A 20,708-nucleotide genomic window follows, 5' to 3' on the forward strand; every position below is an offset into this window, starting at 1 on the left:
CATTAACCAGAATGATCCTGTGTGCAGTCTATTGTACTTGGATTTCTAAGGATTATTTTACATCCTATTTTGGGGAGCAAGTGTCATGTTAGTTATAGTAATAAAAACAAATTACATTAAATGAGATATCTGTTCTTATATGAAATATTGGAGGTAACTCTACGTTAACATGCTCTGAATATACCATATTAGAGGTCGACAAGACTTAGGACTCAAGACCTGTGGCTGCAGAACATACACAGGATCCCACAGGCACAGCATTCCATGAAAACCATGTGACCTATTTATGCTCCAAAGTGACGATTCCATGAAGAAATGGATACACTTCCACATTTCTGACTTGAAAACATTGAAATAGACCAGTAACGCGATACAGAGAGGAAAAGCTGGCCAATGCCAGCAAGTGGGATTCAGGATTCTATTTCAGGTCATGAGCTTTTTCCTTCTTAAAAATGAGGTATTTTAAGTAATAAAATAGCAGCCATTACTTGCTGTTAAAATCATTTTAGTTAAGAGATATCTAGCTCAGATTTTCAGAAAATGTCTCCACATAACTCTCTCTGTACCACAAAGTGTCTTTAACTGAATTGTGCCTATCAAATACAGCAATCATCTCTTTGGTTAAATCACATTTTTTTTTTAAATAGTGTCTTGTGCTAAAGCACACATCCATCTTTATCTTTCGGCTAATACCTTCTTCCTTCTGTTCTACCAAGTGAGCATGGAGCCTTGGTGGCTTTTCCTGCACCTGGTTTTACAGAGAATGTGTGACATCTCATGGCTTTGCCAGTCTCAAGGGAGAAAGTATTTTTGGGTCAATAAACACAAGACACACCCTGTTGCTGGCAGTAAATTTTATTCCTTAGAATGATACATATGAATACAATAAAGAGCAGATAGGCTCTTAAAATTCATCATCTACGAGTGTGCTTTCATTAAATGGTAAACAATCAAATGCAGATATGTACAGAATATAGAGCACATTTCCCATTCGAAGAGAACATACCACATTTTTTTTTTTTTACATGTAAAAATCAGATCGAAGCACAGGGCAGCTTGTTAATCAGATGTTTACAGGGTCATCTCAAGTCAGGTACCGAGCATAGTGTTGCAGAGAATTAACACAGAAAAGAAAGGTGAAGGGGGAGAGGAGCGATTTTTAAAAGGAAGACAGGCTTCTATGATGCATTTCATCTTGGTTGAGCACTGCGGTATGGCAATGTTACATGGAATTTAAGATGAAACTCTCAAGGTTAGCTTTTACCTGCTCAGGTGAGCCTCATTTCCCTACTGTTTTTCTCCGAGTTTCTTGGAGTTTCAGGGAAGAAACATTGTACACAAATCGGATGAAGTTGTTTGCATTAGCTCATTTGCTGGCAACACTGTGGGCATGATTGTTTCATTGAGCTGTTTCATGACTGAAAGACAACATTATTGAGCAAATACATAATTGCTGTTTGTCACATTGCTCTCTCATGTGTGCATGGCTTGTGAGGTTTGTCTGTTGTTGATGATATGAAAGAACTGATCACAGTGGAAGCTTAGATAGTCACTGATAATGTACTCTTCATAAACACACTTCATAACCGCAAGAAATAATTTATTAGCAGGAGGTGCAACTGAGGGAGCAGATGGAAGGGGTGGCCAGCACCCTGAAGCCCTTATGAGATACTGTTTCCTTGTAATACTTTGTCTAATAGAAAATGGAATTTTCTGCCTCATAATCTCTTATTCTTCAGGTTGAGAGCCTCAGCTTTTAAGGGCTGTGCCATCTCTCTAGCTCTGTTATTCCTTATATTTGTCTCCTAGATAAAAATTTCATCCAGAGGAGGGAACATCATAATATTAAAAAGTTGAAAGTTGACAGTTAAAATTAGGCATGCCTTTAAAATTCACACCCCAATTTAACTTAGGGTTTTAAAATCACAGGGCTCTTGTCTGCAAGATAGGGGTAATGTGAGTTCATCATTAGATTGTCATGTTGTGAAGGTAATGACAACTCTAAAGAATTCTGTTCCAGGCAGGCCTGGTCCTCAGAACCCTTAGAAAACATCTGCTGTCATTATCCCTGAAAAGGGCTTTCTAGGAGTCAAAGCTCCTGGAAGCAGTAATTACTCTAACAAGAGATGCTCAATTATCATCTTAAAGCAGTAGGGACCTCAGCAAAGAAAGTGTTTTCTTTGGCACTTGATAGAAGTCAGGGGAAAGCTACTGACTCCCATGAAGTTCTTGATGGCCTGAGCTGACCCCAGGCCAGGCCTGCTGCCATTTTCTCACAGGAGGATGTGAGAAAGTGGAGGCTGATGTTACTTGTTTAGTTTTTAGTCCAGACTGACAGCGCTGTGGTAGAAAATGAGACAAAGAAGCACAAAACACACAGAGTAAGAGCCAACTCTCCTGACTCTCCTGACTCTTGTCAATGGATGCTGGGGAGGCTCAGAGGTGTATGTGAGGGTACAGACTGCACATAACAGTCATCTTAAGGCATCTCTCCTTTCTTTTCTTCTCCCTTTTCTTCCTATTCACCACTGTATACTCTCAATAATTCCTTATGGGAAGAACTGACACCAGAAATAATACAAGCCATTGGGGGGGTGTATTACACATTAGAAGAATGTTACCATATATTTAGCAATTTTTAAAGGCATTCTCAACCAGACAGTAATGTTCCCTTTGTGCAAATTTTCATCTCAAAGTTACATTATCATGAAACATAAGAAATTCATCCTCTGGAAGGGGCCTTGGAATTGAATGATTGTATCCTTCACTTTGTTTGTTTGTTTTTATTCTCTCTCTCTCTTAATTATTAAAGATGTAGTGTGGCTTTCCCCCCAGGCTCATGGACAATCCCAGAAGAGGGTATAGTAATATTTTAAGAGCCAGAGGTCTGGGAAGACCAGGGCAAAAGAGTCATAGCTTGCACTCATGAGCTTACAACAGCTTTGGTTCCTGCACAGAACCAGCACAGGGTCAAACCAGTCTATATTTCAACATTGAGGTGGGAGGGGCTCATGATTTCCACCCTTGGCTGGGAAGCTATTGAAACACGATTGTTCCTGGGGGGGTGGGGGGGGTGGGACAGAGTCAATTTTCTGCAAAGGTGTAGCACCTGGTAGGTCAGCCATGCTCCACATCATGTATATGTGCTGAACACATTAAAAGAGGGGCTGAAGTTGGGAGGAGGAGTTGGGAGGGAGAATCTTGAAGGAGTTAGGGGGAAGAATGGTGATGAATATGACAAAGGAACATGGAAGCCATTTGAGAAATTCTCAAAGAATTAATACAAATTATTATATGAGAGGAAAAGGGCTTAAGATAGGTGATACACACACACACACACACACGTGTGTGTGTGTGTGTGTGTGTATATATATATATATATATATATATATATATATATATCAGTGACTAGCTCTATCTAGCAAAATGAAGTTATTAGTTTTTTCTTACCACTATTAAAGACTTAAAGACTTTGGAAACAGGAGAAAAAGACTCAATGGGAGGGAGGGAGGGAGGGAGGAAGGAAGGAAGGAAGGAAGGAAGGAAGGAAGGAAGGAAGGAAAACAGAAAGAAAGATGAAGGACAGATTAAAGTGGATGAAAGCAGGTTTATAGCCCACCATTCTCCCCTTTCAACCACATCACAGCCCTGCCTGGGCCTTCTGCACTGCATTTTTTTTTTTGAGTTTATATGTCACATCTTTCCAGATGATGCCAGGAGAACATTGTGATGAGGCCCCTGATGTAGTACCAGAAAAATGCCTGCTGGTACCTGACAATGTGTTAGGACAATGGCTTCCATGTCATGCTACAAAATCAAATCAGTGCAGTATGCTGTCTCAGCTTGGACACTAGCAAAGATGGCCACAACTAGCAAATCTTTTTTGACATTGATTAAAAAAAAATACATGAACTTCTACTACCTTTAGAGATGAGACTGAGGCAAGAGGAATTTAATGAAGCTAAGACTCCTTTCTTGCTTAAGCATGAACGTTCACTCTTTCCTATCACGTGCTTTCTTTCTGAATTTTCATTCTTTATTTTCTTATCTGGTCTTTGGGGGTTTCACCTCAGATATAGATCATATTTCACCTCAGATATAGATCATATTTCACCTCAGATACAGATCATTATTTCACCTCAGATAAAGATCATATTTCACCTCAGATATAGATCATTATTTCAAATGCCCACAGTGTTGACTCACATGTGTTTCCATGGTGATGTTTACAGACACTAAAAAAACAAAACCTCAAAATAATCTTAAATATTTATCAAACTAGAAACTAATGCTTGTAGTTCTTTATGCCAACCACAACTAGACGATGTAAAAGGTGCGCAGAAGTAGGTCAGAGGTCTTTGTCCTTTGAAAGCCATTTATAAAGTTGCCATCCATGTATAATTATCTGAGAGTAATATACATATCCCTGAAATGGCTCCTGAGAGTTTTTCCAACCACAGTTACTGAGGCCACTAAATGAAAGGACTAAATAACATGCCATTGCTAAACGAAAAACTGTCTAAGAAGGGAAACGTTACTTCTTGCAAAGAAATAAGAATTTTAAATATGCATCTCTCAAATAAAGAAAGCAGAAGGAATTCAAGCAGCCCTGGGAAGAATTGCACATTTAGGGTCACTTCAGCCTGGTCTCAATACAAGCCTCAACTTTTCTCCTGAAGGAGAAGTCCACAAAAGATTGAGGCAGGAGTCAATAAAATTGAGCACACTGTTGAAGACTCAGCCATCTTCTTGCATATCTTGCTACAACAACTGTCCAAGTTTACTTTCCAAACCCACACTTTGCCCCCAGACTCTCGAAGGTCATGGTGTTTAGCTGATTGCTACCGCTTTTCAAGTGTCCCTCCAAAGTATGAAAAGCAGTGTGGTAAGCAAGTCTGTGTGTACCAGTGTAGAACAGCCTCACCCAGCTTTCTTTCCAATGAAAATGTCTGGTGAATCAGACAGCAACACTTTTTTTTATACCTGCTTTAATAAATTAAACAGTCTACGTACCAGCAGCATGCCTGTTTTATATGACAACAAGTTCTTCTTAGCTTTTGCAGATAAGGAACTAATCTCAAAGAAAAACAGGGCAGGAAACATGGAGCTGGTTTAAGATGCCCTAGGTTAGTTTGCTAGGCGTTGCTTTCAGGTGTTAGTGAAGCTATGCCAGGATTGTAAAACCCCTCAGCTCAAAGCATGTTAACAAGTCTCGAACATCCTCTAAGAACTAGGATGGCGAATGGAATTGCAGAAGCTACAAGGTTGAGTTAAATTAGTCAAATCTAGCATCCCATTTTTTGGGAGGGAGGGGCTTTCACACAAAGGGTGAGGGTCCCGATCACCAGGTTGGAGGCAGGCTGGCACAGACGGGGAGAAAGGGGTCCACCATGTTTTTCTCTCCATCTTTTCTTTTTTTACCTGCAAGAGGAAAGATTAATGCTGAAGGGAGTGTCCAGATGCCCAGTTGCTTTGGGACAGGCCAATTTTCTCTGACAGATGAAATCAAGACAAAAGAGCTACCTACTTACAAAAGATGTTTGCCCAAAGGAGAGAAGCTGATGCAACTGGAATTGGTCCAGTGGCCCTCTGTTCCTCTTAAGCACTAACTGACATTCTTAAGCACAAGGATGGTAACTAGAACTCCTTGAACCAAGGCAGAACTTACACCCTAAACCAAAAGAAAGGTGACAGAAGGAAAGGGGCAGGGGCAGAGAAAAGAAAGTGGGAGCTCCTGGATTCTAAATTTCATTCTGTCCAAGTGTACTTATTAACGGCTGCGTGCTGGAGGCTTATAACTTCAAAGGAGATAATGATGATATATTTTAGATTTAACATATAATAAAAAGTATTCCTAAAGATTTATATATTTCCTTTTGTAAATTTAAGCACCCAATGCTCACCAACTGGGCAGGCCCAGGACTTATGTTCTCCCTGGGAGGAGTAAACATCCAATGACTGTTTGCTGATGCTGGAGGCCTGAGCCTTCCCATCACCGAATACCAAACTTTTAAATAATTGTATATGTATATTAATGGATCTTTATATTTAATGTAGAATTATAATTCTATGTAAGGTTTGGGCAGTTGGTATTATTGCAGAGTCACTTCTCTGTGATTTGAAGTGAGAAATGTGGACAAAGAGGCTTGGAGCCAGTCACATAGGGTGTGTCCTCCACACTGAGGCGCCTTTGGGTTCTTGTAGGCATCAGAGCAACCTAACTATTCCCATCAATAACTGACACTGAGCCTGGAGAAAGTCTTGAAAGGCAGATAAAGCTTTCTTCTCTTGAGCTGCTAGGAATGGTGGGAGCTGCCACTCAGCGGCATGCTCTTCGAGGTTATGAAACCTAAACTCCCATATCCACAGAGGACACCTGCCCTCTGGTTGGCCAGAAACTGATTAATTATTATTACTGATAATCGAGGGAATGCAGAAGAAGTATATATCCTTTATTTTTTTGTTATACTCAATCTGTAAAATTCTACATATTTGTGGGCCACAATACAATATACCATATATATATATATATATATATATATATATATATATATATATATATATACTATATGGTGCTCACAAGAAAGTAAGCGTGTATACCACTACACGTTTACACCTTCTTTATGGAGGGAACACTTGAAATCTTTCTAACTTTCAAAATATACACCTGGCATATGAGTCGTTGCTGTATTTTTGCTCTCAAAATTGTAACAACAGAACAAGCAGCTGAGCACTATTCTCCTGTCAACTTTAACAGGACACCTGTTGCTCCCCCATCCCTTCCCATTCCACACTCTTCATCCTCTAGGAAGACTGTGTCTGGTGCATTTCTCCTAACCTTCGTACCATGCTCACATAGTGAATACATACTTTTTTAAAAAAAATTAACACTACTTCTTAAAACTAGGTAGATTTTCTAAAAATCTCGTTGGATTTAAAGTTCTCCTGTAATGTGGTTATTCTTGTGTGAATTCCAATGACTTTTGGAGTGCTAGGTTGGTCCTCCAGGAACACTAAGATGGTGCTCCATGGTTACTCTCAAGTGAAGTCCAATGCCCTTTGAAACACAAGGATGATGCTCCAGGAACACTAGGATGGTGCTCCATGGCTACTCTCATGTGAATTCCAATGCCCTTTGAAACATGTGGATGGTGCTCCAGGAGTAACCTGAGAAATGTTCACCAATGTCCACTCCTGTCTGTAGGTTGTCCTGGGCCACAGTGTGACTACTGCTGACAGAGAGCACCAGGCAGTTAGCAACTGAGGTGATTTATTTCTTGGGAAACAGAAACTTGGGATTTATGCTCAAATGACCTGTGAGAATTCAATGTACAGTAAATCTCATAATGAAAAAGCATGGAGACAGGGAGGAGTCTGAGAACTATGTCTCACTGTTCTGTTCTAACAGGAAGCCCCAACCAAAAGTAAACTTGGCATTGGTGGGACCCATGTGTCACTTTGAGAGAGAAAGGAGGGCGTCAGCTGTAAAAAGGATGATTTGTAGACACCCAGAGAACTTCAAGAATCTGTTGTCAAGCCTGTTAAAATCCTTCTTCTCCTGAGAGTAGATTCACTTTATCCCAGTAATAGTTATAAGGGTTACAGGACCCAAGACGTTAAGCCTACCACTTTAGCTCTCCACACTGGTAAGCAGGTAAAAACCTTGTCCAAGTTTCCTCCCTGTCCTTGTGCAACGGGACATATGCTTATTTTCCAAGGGGCAGGGGCAGAAAGGAGGGTAGGAGGCTGGTGGCAGGTGGAAGCCAGCATGCAGATGGCATCCTCAGGACAGAAATGCATTTTTTATTGAGAGTGACTAAGACTACAAGTAAGGAAACGGCTTTGCTTGAAAGGGATTTTATGTCACCGAGACATTCCATGGATAGTTTTCAATAATAAGGCTGATTTTTTTGTTCAAGAAAATGAATGAAAGAGAGGTGATGTTAATGAAATTATCATTTTAAATAATGCAATGCTATCTTATTTATCTTAACTTGAGATTATTAATAATTCATGTTAATAACTTGGGAGAATATGTTTATACAAAGAATGTGTCGTAACATTGATAGAGCTATCTGATAGGACAACCTGTCTGGTTGGTTCATTTGGGAACGTTAATAGAAAGGTGAATTCAGTAGTTGAATTTGGAACATCAACATCCATCAGCTTCTAGTGTTATTATAATGTGATAGTTAAGTTCTTTTAAAACTTCTTTTGCCAATGAAATAAGATTAATTTTCCCAGCAATACCCATCACAGAGTGAGAAATTTATAGGAAATCCCCATAGATTTATTTGTACATTGTAATTTAAATGATTCTCTCTCTCTCTCTCTCTCTCTCTCTCTCTCTCTCTCTCTCTCTCTCTCTCTCTCTCTCTCTCTCTCTCTCGTGTGTGTGTGTGTGTGTGTGTGTGTGTGTGTGTGTGTTCAATATGTATGTGGAGTAGAGAGGAACTTATTGTTGCTATTGTTGTTAAGGGCTATCATTGGTTGGCCTGGAACTCATAAACTAGGGTGTGCAGGCTGACCAGTGAACCCTGGGGATCCACTCTGAGATTCTGCACCATTGAGATAACAAATATAACTCACCAGCCCTGGATCTTTAAAACGTAGGGTTTTGAGATTGAACTGAGATTCTCTTTTTTTTTTTTAATTTTAAGACAAAAACATTTATAAATGGAATATTAGCATTTCCATATCAATCCAACAAATCCACTGATTTCCATGAGAATGAATTATAATTAATTACTGTTAATATTTAAAATATGATTATTTAAACTATTTAAAGTATTTTTTATTAGATGTTTTCTTCATTTACATTTCAAATGCTATCCCCTTTCCTAATTTCCTCTCCGAAAATCCCCTATACCCTCCCCTCTCCCCCTGCTCCCCAACTCACCCACTCCCACTTCCTGGCCCTGGCATTCCCCTATACTGGGGCATAGAATCTTCACAAGACCAAGGGCCTCTTCTCCCATTGATGGCCGACTAGGCCATCCTCTGCTACATATGCAGCTAGAGACATGAGCTCTGAGGGTACTGGTTAGCTCAGATTGTTTTCCAATGCCATATCAACTGAGCTTTCTCCCTCCTGTACTATAAATGCTTATGTTTAAATTACTTTTTAAAAATTACAAATATGGTGCATGTCTGTGAATGGTTTTATGTGTGATGCTGTTGCCCAAGGAGGACAGATATGTCAGACCTTCTTTAACAGGTGTTCTAAGATGTTAATACCCAGTTAACATCAATCCTGGGGATCAAACTCAGGTCTTCTGCAAGAACAGTGTGCCCTCTTATCTGCAGACACATCTTTCCAGCCTCATGACTTTAAACTGTATGCATTATGTGTTTCAAACAACACAAAACAAAACACACACACACACACACACACACACACTACAGGAAAACACAGCCCACTGAAAGCTGACCTGTTTCTCAAAGACAGAAATGGAAGGTAAGCTATTTTCATTGTTACACTAAGAAATACAATTTTATATCATTAATGCATTTTAAATCACATTTTAGAAAAGTTATCTTTCCTTGAGTTTTTGAAAATATATAAAATAGAACTATAAGCTCTACTTTTAAATAAGCAGGCATTTTCTACATCCCATATTTATTCTGGCCAGATTTGTACTCATGTCAAAATTTAGTGTTAGTAGGAACTGCTGTGGAGAGCAGCTAGTCTGAGTAGCATTTCCTTGTCCTGAATTAGTCAATGTTAAAAAAAGGGAAATGCTTAATTTCTAAGCCAGCTTCACTATTAATAACTAGTGTAGCTGTGGTTTAGTGTGAAACTGGGTCCAAACACTTCAGAATGGCGCCGAGTTGGTCTTCCTTCCAGCCAGTGTGGGCAGCAAGGACCATTTTGCTGTCTCAGTCCTGTAAGACTAGTGAGACAGAACCTTCATTCTGTCTCTGTGGCAAGATTTCCTTGGCCAAAGCAAGCGGAAAGCTTAGGCTGCCATCCAAGTATCCGAGGTGAATGTGCAGTTTCCTGCCCCAAATACTTGCGAAGCTACCTCTTTGGTTTTGCTCTGGGTATCTAGACACTGACCCTTTTGCCATTACATGTTTAGGTCTTTACCCATTCTCTCTCTCTCTCTCTCTCTCTCTCTCTCTCTCTCTCTCTCTCTCTCTCTCTCTCTCTCTCTCTCTCCCTCTCTCCCTCTCTCCCTCTCTCCCTCTCTCCCTCTCTCCCTCTCTCCCTCTCCCTCTCTCTCTCAGCTTGCATGTGCACACATGATTATGAAATTGCACTTATACCTGCACTCCTCATTTGACACATGTGTTACACGAAAATTTTGTACCCATTCTTCATGACTTTCTGATGATTAAACTGACTTAGAAGTTCCTTTGAATTAATTTTGGCCTGCCATGCCTTAACAATAATGTTGGTATAAATCCACACTTGCAAATTGAATAATGACAAATCAGTTGTAAGGCAATCGAGAATACAATTGGACATTTAATGCTAAAGACCACAGAAAGTTAACTTTTGACTTAGCTCAAAGAATTCTACAAACTGACAGACTTCGAGCACCATGGCCTTCATTGATATTCAAGGTCAATGATTTTTCCATTTAACAAATATTTGTGTTCTAAATAACACAAAAATGGGTGACTTAACTTATTCCTAATGAGTACTAATTATCATGGTTTATTTTGAGGGCCAAGTTGACAAGTCCTAGAATCACAAGGCTTCTAGGCTTGTCTGGGAAGGTTTATCTAGGTCAGGCTATTGAGGTGAGAAGATGCAGCACCATCCCATGACCCTAAAATGAGTTGATCACCAACATGCATTGCTCTCTTCTTCCTGGCTGCGGACGCATGGTCACAATGCATGGCCTCATGCTCCTGCCACTGTGCCTTCTATGACATCCCTACCCTGATAGACTGTACCCTGGAACTGTGAGCCCAAACACCTACCCTCTTTCAATGTTGCTTTTATTAGGTATTATTGTTGCAGTAAGGGAAAAGGTAACTGATAACAAATAAGACTAGATTTACTGATCCCCTCAATGCTTTAAAGATACCCACAGGGATGGCTCACAAATCTCACTCACTCACTCACTTGATGAAGCAACCTGAAATGCCCCATGGTTTGTAGCTTAGGTTCTTCAGGGTGTGGCCAGCAAGTTCTGATTCTATTAGAGGTGGTAAAGGGAATCTTTGGAGGCAGAGCCTAGAGAAAGGTAGTTAAGTTATAGGGACAGGTCTTGAGAGGTATGGAGCCTCAGCCCAGTGTCTCTGCTCCCACTTGCCAAGATGGGGGCAGTATGCCTCCCCTCCAGATCCCTGGGGTGATATTCTGTCTTGCAACAGGTCAGACAATCAACCCAACTGATCCTAGAGGGAGATATGTGAGATCAGGAATGAGAACAGATTCTCCTGTTTTTTGTTATGATGACGGGGAGCTAATGTTTAAGTAAAGTGTCAAAAAAAATATACAAAAGCTTTTAGTAGTCTTCTTAGGGTAGATTTCGTGAGAAGCCTGAGGTATCTAAAGTGCAAGAGTGTTTTCTTTTTAATCAATATAAAACAGTTCTCCACTGTAGAGATGTGACTAGTAAGCATCTTATAACGTTTTGACTGTGTCACACATACCCATGAGGAGTGGAGTACACTCCTCGTGGGTATAAGTGAAATCCTTGGTGAATGTGTATTGTTAACTTGGCATAGCCTGTCAAAGAAGAATGTCTTAGCTTCATGGGAGTGGCAGAGCCTTTCCAGAGCCACTTCCTAGGCAGTGGCTCAGAAGTATGGCAAAGCCTTCTGCAGGTAAGAGTACCAACGATAACAGTGTGTACAGAGATATCCATCGTAGCGTTCTCTTTACGAATGCACTCTTCCTGAACAGAGGCTGCTCCTCCTGAGTCAGCTAGCCCTACCTCCCTGGTATGCTATGTGCGTGGTGCAATAACTCTGCCTCCCTGTGCAAATGTACATAACTGAGATGCTGAGCATCCAGCCTGATGCAGCTTTTCCATCAGAGAGCCCAGACTACCCAATCCAGCTCCACTCTGTTCAAGTGTCTGTCTGTTCTTCATTTCCCTCTCTGCTCCTTAATCAGGGTCCCTGGACCCAAGCTGTGCAAGGATACACAGCTCTGCTTTGGGGTTGATTCACAAATCATTTCTCTCACTGATACTGTAGTGTTTCTAATTCGTGTCAACATCTGTCATATATATATATATATATATATATATATATATATATATATATATATAAACAACCTTTCAGTGAGATATTCTAGAAACAATTTCAGTGTTATACGAAGAATGCTATTATTTTCTAGAATCATCTTGACATTTATATTTGTGCTCCAGCTGATAGATTCGCTCATCTTTCTCTTTCATTTGTTTTCTTTCTTTTGTTTTATTTGTTAGCTGGTTGGTTTCCTTGACACTGAGGCACTCTTAGGTTGAGTGGCTCTGTGATCAGGTTTCTAAAGCTAATCTTGTCTTATTTAGGGTGACAATATTTAACTAAAAGTAACACTGCTATAGGTCAGAGCAGTCGGCCCTTCAACTGCACTCTCTGGTTATTTTTTTGCCCTCAGCCTCCTGCCTTCCAGGGCAAAGCACACAGCTTTGGAGTTCCTCCAGTATCACTGGTAACTGTTCAAGTGTCCATTGAATGAAGTCTGTTTGTGTTTCATTTGACAAACTGGAGGAAAAGGCCAATATTATCTTTGTGAAATACGTGTTTTTAATTACCCCCAAAGCACATGTTATGAACAATCTGATATGATTCGAAAAGTAGCTACCATGAATTTGCTAGGACAAAACCTCAGAACACACAAGTGTCTCAGTGGATTGTTACATATACAGACTTGGCACACCAGGCCATTTTAATATTTTGGTGCCACAGAATTTTATGAATCAAATGCATTCCATAGTTTAAATAAGCATGTATTTAATATTAACTTAAAGAAGATACTGGGAAGTACAAGGTTGGCCAGAGAAGAGAACTGTAGGGCAGGGACAGAGACTTGAGTAACTTCTCAATTCTGCTCCCCAAACTGCAAGCCCCGCTCCACATTTGCCATGTGTGAGGTTGATCAGATCTACTTCCTTTGTAGAAGGCAGTTCAGTGGCTGTCACCTCAAGGATTGCTGCACACACTCTATCCATCTCTATTACAGTTCTTGATATCTTAAGTCCAGTGATTTAACATTTTTGTTATGAGATAATTATCCAGAGGTTAGGCATGACCCCCCTCCCCCATTGAGGAATGGGGCCACCCAACTAGCTCAAAAATATTAAACCAGAATTGTTCCTGTCTAAAGGAAATACAGGGACAAAGAGTAGAGCAGAGATGGTAGGAAAAGCCATCTAGATACTGCCCCACCTGGGGATGCATCTCATCTGTAGCCACCAAACCCAGACACTATTGCTGATGCCAAAAAGTGCTTGGTGACAGGAACCTGAGATAGCTATCTCCTGAGAGGCTTTGCCAGAGCCTGATGAATACAGAAGCAGATGCTTGCAGCCAACCGTCAGACTGAGCACAGGGATGCTATTGGAGGAATTAGGGGAAGGACTGAAGGAGCTGAAGGGGTTTGCAACCCCATAAGAAGAACAACCAACCAGAGCTCCCAGAGACTAAACACCAACCAAAGAGTATACATGGAGGGACCCATGGCTCCAGCTGCATATATAGGAGAGGATGGCCTTATCTGGCATCAATGGGTGGTCAGGCCCTTAGTCCTATGAAGGCTTGATGACCCAGCATAGGGAAATGCCATGGCAGTCAGTCTGGAGGGGGATGGGCAAAGGAGCACCCACATAGAAGCAGGGCAAAAGGGGGGGGGAGATAGGGGTTTTCCAGAGGGGAAACCAGGAAGGGGGGGGGATAACATTTGAAATGTAAATAAAATAACCAGTAAAAAAATATTAAAAAATAGATTGACAAGAAACTATGAAAAAATAGGAAAGTGGTACATCCTTCACTCTCCCACCAGGTTGACAGTTCATAAAACTAACGTACAACGTCACAACTCAAAACAGACACTGACACAAGCCCTGGGCCTCACTCAGAGGGTGTGGTCTCACGTGGTCTGTGTGCTTCTCAGGACACTTGTTTTACTCTGTTCAGTTTCCCCTCCTGTGTGCTCAGGTGACCACTCCCCCTGTCAAAACATGGAACAGCTTGGCCCTAAGACCACTGGGGTGGCACCCGCAAAACCAGGGCCACCCGCCACCCTCAGTTACCTGCCTCTTGAAAGCATTAGTATGTTCATTTTAAGGCTGCTAAATGATCAATACAAGTCCTTTAGGGTGACTCCAGTCACACGTCTAAAGTTGAATCCTCTCACATAGCATTTCTTTAACCGTTCAACTACTGAAGGTTATTTAGTTTGTTTCCAGGTCTTAGTGTTATAAATGAACATGGTACAACCATTTGTATGCATATTTTGATGTATCTACATGTTTATTGATGCTGCTGATTTTCTCCTAATATATGCATATTTTATATGCATACTTTTTTTTTTGTCTACGGGATAAGCACCTTTAATGTAGTGGCCAGATCATGTGGCGAGTACATCCATATTCTCTGAGTCACTGTCTTCTGCATAGCTGCTTGATTGACAGTTAACTGCAGAACGATGCGAATAATTAAGTCTTCGCATCATTTTTCAGTTGTCACCATTTTAATGAGTCTGCAGTGATATTTCACTGGCTTTCCAATTTGTGTTTCCATCATGGCTTACCACGTGAGACACTTTTCACGTGCCTACTTATAATTTCTCTAAGTTCTCATCAGCCAGGTGCCTGTTTACATCTTTGGTCCAGCTTCAGAATGGGTCGTTTGGTTTCATAGGCAATGAACTGTTTCTACTTGTCTTGACATAGATTTTTTTTCTTTGTGTAAATAAGTACACAGTAGATGGTTATTTTTCTTCTCCATTACTGTACTAGCCCTCTACTGATGTAGAACAAATTATTCCAAAGTCCAGTGGCTTAAAGACACGAAGCATTCCTATCGCTGATAGTGTTGGTAGACAAATCATTCTTGGTTGTCAGAGCTGAATGATCCTGGACCAGTTTCTCTTGGTAGTTGAATCAAGATGACAGCAACCGTCATATGTCTTACATGTCTCACTTTGATTACTAGTCAATCAGCACAGGGGCCTGGGAAGCGTATTTCCTCCCTCTCTGTGGACTTCTCCAAGAGGCAGCTGACATCTGCTTCTGATATGGAAGCTTTCAGCCCCCACACGGGAAGCAGAGCAGCTGCAGCAATGTGTGGGTGTCATTTACTACTGAGCCTGAAACGCCACTTCTGCTGACTCACAGGGTAAGCAAACATGACAGAGGTTACATTCAGGTTGATCAGCCAGGAAACAAGGGTCACTGGAGGCCATCTTGTAAACCAGCATCCCCAGTCTTCTTGCTATTACTGCTATTAAACAACCTACTGGTCATGTAGTACTATATTTTTGTAAAAAAAGATTCTTTATATTGGCATCTTTTGTTTTTGTTTATATATATATATATATATATATATATATATATATATGCTGGTATTACTTGTATAACCCTGCATTTAATTGATTTTTTATGGTTTTATGGTGTTTTATTTGTCTTTACATTTTTGGGTATTTTTAATTCTTAAAGGATCTTGCTTGTTCTTGACCTCCCGAAACTTGTCCATATCATATCTTGGAATATGTTTTTCTCCTCTTTTGTTTAAATTTTTCCCATGTGAATTCCATTGAAAAAAATAAAAATTTCCCACTATATCCTCAATGCCTTTTCTAAATTTTTGATTTTTGGTCTAGCAATATTTGAAAGGCTGGTATTAAATTCCTTAAAGTTAAAGTCATCCTCCTGCTTCAGGTCCCCAAGTAGCCAAGCCCAGAGACACATACCACAGCGTCTGCTGCATATTCAATGTCTGTATCTCCTTTTAATGACTCACTTTTGATTCTCTCTGCTGAAATACGATTTTATCAGATGTGGCCCCCAGCTTTCTAATCCACCCCTGCATCTGTCACATATTGAGATGCTTTCAATCATCTATTGGGTTTTTATTTTCTACAATTTTGTTTTCACATTTAAAGGAGTTTCCTCTTCTTCCTAACTATTACATTTTAAAAAGAGATTAATTTGTTTATATGTGAGTACACTGTAGCTGACTTCAGACACACCAGAAGAGGGCATCGGATCCCATTACAGATGGTTGTGAGCCACCATGTGGTTGCTGGGAATTGAACTCAGGACCTCTGGAAGAGCAGTCAATGCTCTTTCTCTGCTGAGCCACCTCTCCAGCCCCAGTAACTACTGAATTTTTATAGTTAATAGTTTAGATCCATTTTGATTCTGAATACATGATTATTTTAATTCTGCTTTAATCACTATACTGTAAGCTCTGGGCTTGAGTTGTTTTATTTTTCATTCCTTCCTCTTGTCTCTCTTCTCATCACATGCTTCCTTGGTTACTTGGTGTGTCTATTTTTACATAATTTCATTTTGCTTATCACTTTGTTGTGATCATGAGGGAGCTGAGTAGAAGGTTCTCTGTCTTAGAGAGAGTAATCTTTTCTTGCTGTCAGACTTTATCTACAGCTTGAAGTTCCAAGTCCCCATACTATTTGAAGCACGAAGCCACTTGCGGAGATCATTGTTATCCCATAGAAACCTTAGCAGTGACATTTCCAATACAGACAGACAGTACTGATAGAAAAGGCAATTTTGATAGAGTAAAAACTATAGGTCTTTATGAGCTGTGATTTCCAGCTTGTGCAGGGTCCGTGGAGCAGATTTTGTACAATGATTTTCTAGTCTCTTCCTCCAGCAAATTTAAACAGACCTGGGTGTTTAAATACATTCAAGTGCTGTAGTTTTTATAGGAGCTCTGCTTTTATAAAATACGATGTTCCATGCCTAAATACTGGTGCTATTTTGATGAGCTGTCAGTCAAGAGTACTGCTGTTTTCCTTGTCCCTCAGGCCTAACCGACATGGAGCAGGGCAGTTTTCTCTGAGCAGGTTGTTCCATGAAATAGTTCCAATGCCACATTCGCCTGTGTTGTTTGCTCAGAGGCTGCTATGGTTTGGGATATAGTCTCCGTGGGTTGCTGATGCTTTATGTATGGAAAGCCTGATTTTCTGTGGTAGAACCTTTACACAATAGGGCTTAGTGTAAGGTATTAAGTCCTTGAGGGTGTTGCTTTCCATTTGCTGGGATATCAGTCGGCTATGCATGCTTATGAGTGAGATGCTGTGTGTGTGTGTGTGTGTTTCCATGTTTTGTGTATCTTTGACTGTTCAGGAGAGCTGAGCCAGTGACACTGTCATGCTTGCAATCTCCTGAACTATGATCTATATAAACCTCCTTTCTTCGTACACTTTCCTAGCCCAGGAACTGTGATATGGCAATGAGAAACAGACTTATATAAAGGTATTTAAATTTAATTCTAAAATTAATTTAAAGTAAAAATAAAAGGCAAGGCATGTTCTATTATTTGATACACAGTCCTTCATGAACCTTCATGCATATATCCACTATCTCATTGTAATTGCCAGTACACACAAATGCATGCACTCACGCATGCATGCACACACACACACACAAATGCACACAAGCTGTGGAGCACCAGCATTCTTTGCTCTGCATTCGTGTCCTTCCATTCGAGGCAATACGGGTTAAAATAATCCACATCCTTGAGCTATAGAGAGAGCCTGCTTTGTAAAGTACTTGCTGAACAAGCACGAAGACTGAATTTAATTCCCAAGTCCAGGAGTACCAAAACACAGTTAAAATTTCAGAGATGAGGAGACAGAGGCAGATACATCCTTGGGACTCCTTGACCAACCAGCATAGCCTAAGTTGTGAGTCCCATGTTAGTGAAAAACACTGTCTCAAAAGGCAAGGTAGACAGATCCTGACAAAGAATATCTCAGGTTGTAGGTTGTACTCTGGGATTTACACACACACACACACACACACACACACACACACACACACACACGCACCCACGCATGCACGAACACACATGGGTGAGGTGGGTAAAGGAAGGGAGAGAGGAAAAAAAATCCATATTCTTACTTATGCATGGATAGTTTTTTTTCCAGTCTTCTGACACAAACTAATAGAACAATGGTTCACATACTAATCTTTGCATTATCAACACTTCTATGGTTCTTCTCAGAGAAGAGGGCTTCCTCCTCACAATATTCATTATGGCTAATGGCACCGCAGCTGTGTTTCCCATGCTGCCTATCTGACTATGACTTGCAATTGCTCCCTCTTAAATCTCACAAGCTATTATTCATGTTTATAGCCGCCATCCATAGAAGCAGTAGTGTACAATTGGATGGGTGCATGAGTAGTAATATCATCAACATGATCAGACACAATGCAGAGAACTGTTTATCCCTCCATTCGCTGACTGACATAGATGGGACATTTAGAAAGGTGTTTGGTGTGTACCCTGTGATGCACATAGCTCTGAAGAACTTTGTCTACTTCCTGGTATGAACAATACCAGCCTTCTCTTACTGGAATGACTGTGACTTAGCAGCTTTCATGGAGTGACCGGTACCATTCATTTCCCCAGGTGGCATCCAGTCACTGTCAGAACCCTATGTTCTGCACCATGCATCTCCCAAGGGCACTTGCCAGACTCTTGCTAGGCACATTTTTTCCTAGAACCAAAAATTGCTATGGAAAAGGGTTTCTGTTTCAAACGTCCATATATTACATATTATAGCCTCTTCTTTTTTATTAGCTTTGGGTATTTAAAAACCATACAGAATGGATGATTATTAATTACTAAGCATGTGTACATAAAACACCTTCCACTGTGTGTGTGACACATTACGATAATGAGCTGCTCCTGATTGCAAGGACACTGGTATCCACACCTTGTGACAGGAACCCTTGGGTAACATTGATTCTGATTCTTTTAATATGTAAGTGATTTTAATCACATCCTTATTTAGTGTTCTGCTGAAAATGATCTTGTAGCTAGTGTCTTGGTAGTAAGGAAAGGAAATTTGTTTCTTTCTCTGATAGTCTTAAGTGTCTCAAATAACAATATTACTCTAAATGGGAAAGGCAAACCCACATGAAGAGCGTCTAAATTAGGACTGCGTGGACGTGTGGTGTTCTTTATTTATCTGAACTAGATGGTCTGTAGAATTAGTGAACAGGTTCATTTGGATCAAGAGATTTCACCCAGACCCTTGCTTCAGGGGACTGAGGGGTTTTCAGCATTGTCTCATGTTGGGCAGGGTCTGCTCTGTGTTTTCATTCTTCTAGAGGGGAATCCAGGTAGGGAGCAAGACAGGGGGAATCACTTTTATGTGGATCTGGAAAAGACAATGAGTCTAACAATCCCTACATATTTTATTTACCACGTATTTGTCTCGTTTTCAAAAAATTGTCATAAAAATGGACACCTAAATAATGTCTAAATGTTAAAAAATAAGAAGTACAAAATTAAAAAAAATACAGCATGTTAAGATAAAAAAGGAGGCATAAAATTTTCAAAGGCTCATGTAACTTACAAAATATTAGTCAAAATGCCTATGAGTTTTATTGTAGACAATAACTCAGCTAAGCACAGGTTGACTGGAAGGTATAGACATCTTCATGGCTCAGAGAGGAGCTCACGTGTGGACAGGCAGAGAAATCCTAAACTGTTTAATACTTGAGCAGGCCTTGGAGGAAGGTAAAGTTCAGACAACAAATGGTTTAGAGGGAACAGTAAAGGATCCATCTGGGATTACTACGGTATTTAGTGAGCTGCTGGGTATGTGGAGTCAGTTACAAGAAATACAAAGACATTATCATGAGGAGTCTGCAGCCAGTCCACAAATATCTTTGGAATTGAGCTATGAGGAAAGTCTTCTGTACACAGGCTGTGAAGTCTGTGACTGAATAGCTGCAGATATCTGTCTTTTCAAGCCATCCTGCTCTGCAGCAGGAGGACAAAGAGACTACATTGACCATAGGCACATAACCCATCACGTTCTCAATTACATCACCTAGGCCAGCAAATGCAGTAGTAGAAACGACTAATGAGCAGCCACACAGTAACCCATGGACTCACATTCTAACTCTAAGACAATCAGGACAAACAACCAAATTTGTGGTTACGGGACATAATGCCCAACACCTCCCCCCGCCCCCCAGGTAAACTAAGAAGGTTATTGTACAATAAACTAAGCAGTACAAGAACCTTTTAATTTTATTCTTCTTAGGTATTGTACCACACAGTGAAAAGCGCTAGAAGGAAATGCTTGGTGAATGGTTAGCTTTAAACACAGTTAGTAAGACGAAAAGACACACAGTCAGTGACACAGAGAGAATTTGTGCTTTTACTACTTGTCTGGCTTAAGCCATCCCGAGCTGTGGGGAAGAAGCCAAAAAACGTATCTGCAGAGGATGGAACTGAACGTTAAACAGAAGAAAATTGCGGGTATCCAGAGTCACCAGAAAACTGGTCAAATCACACACGTCAAATACCTTTGGGTTTCTTTTCAGTCGACGCGTTGGCAACTCTTACCTCGAACGACAAGGTCAGCGGAAGCCGAGGAATTGTCCACGATTGTCTGCGCCGTGCACGTGTACCGGCCTGCGTGTTTCAGCTGCGCATTTCGGATGAGCAGTTCCCCATTGGCGTCCAGCTACGAACAAAACGAGCAACTGTTCAGTCAGGGTACTTCCATTAACCGCACAGCATTAAGGATA

General features: G+C 40.6%; 1 protein-coding gene across 5 annotated transcripts in view; it reads right to left on the reverse strand.

Moving 5' to 3' along the window:
* Nucleotides 1-20,708, reverse strand: part of Cntn1 (contactin 1) — a 291,216-nt gene that overhangs the window by 50,497 nt on the left and 220,011 nt on the right. For all 5 annotated transcript variants that reach the window (XM_021183311.3, XM_029469977.2, XM_085831994.1 and 2 more), the window contains one exon: nt 20,524-20,644. In XM_021183311.3, the coding sequence (XP_021038970.1) occupies nt 20,524-20,644 (121 nt within the window). The remainder of the gene's footprint in view (nt 1-20,523; nt 20,645-20,708) is intronic.

Source organism: Mus caroli, unplaced genomic scaffold, assembly GCF_978045245.1.
Source record: "Mus caroli unplaced genomic scaffold, Mus_caroli_1 scaffold_16, whole genome shotgun sequence".
NCBI lineage: Eukaryota > Metazoa > Chordata > Mammalia > Rodentia > Muridae > Mus > Mus caroli.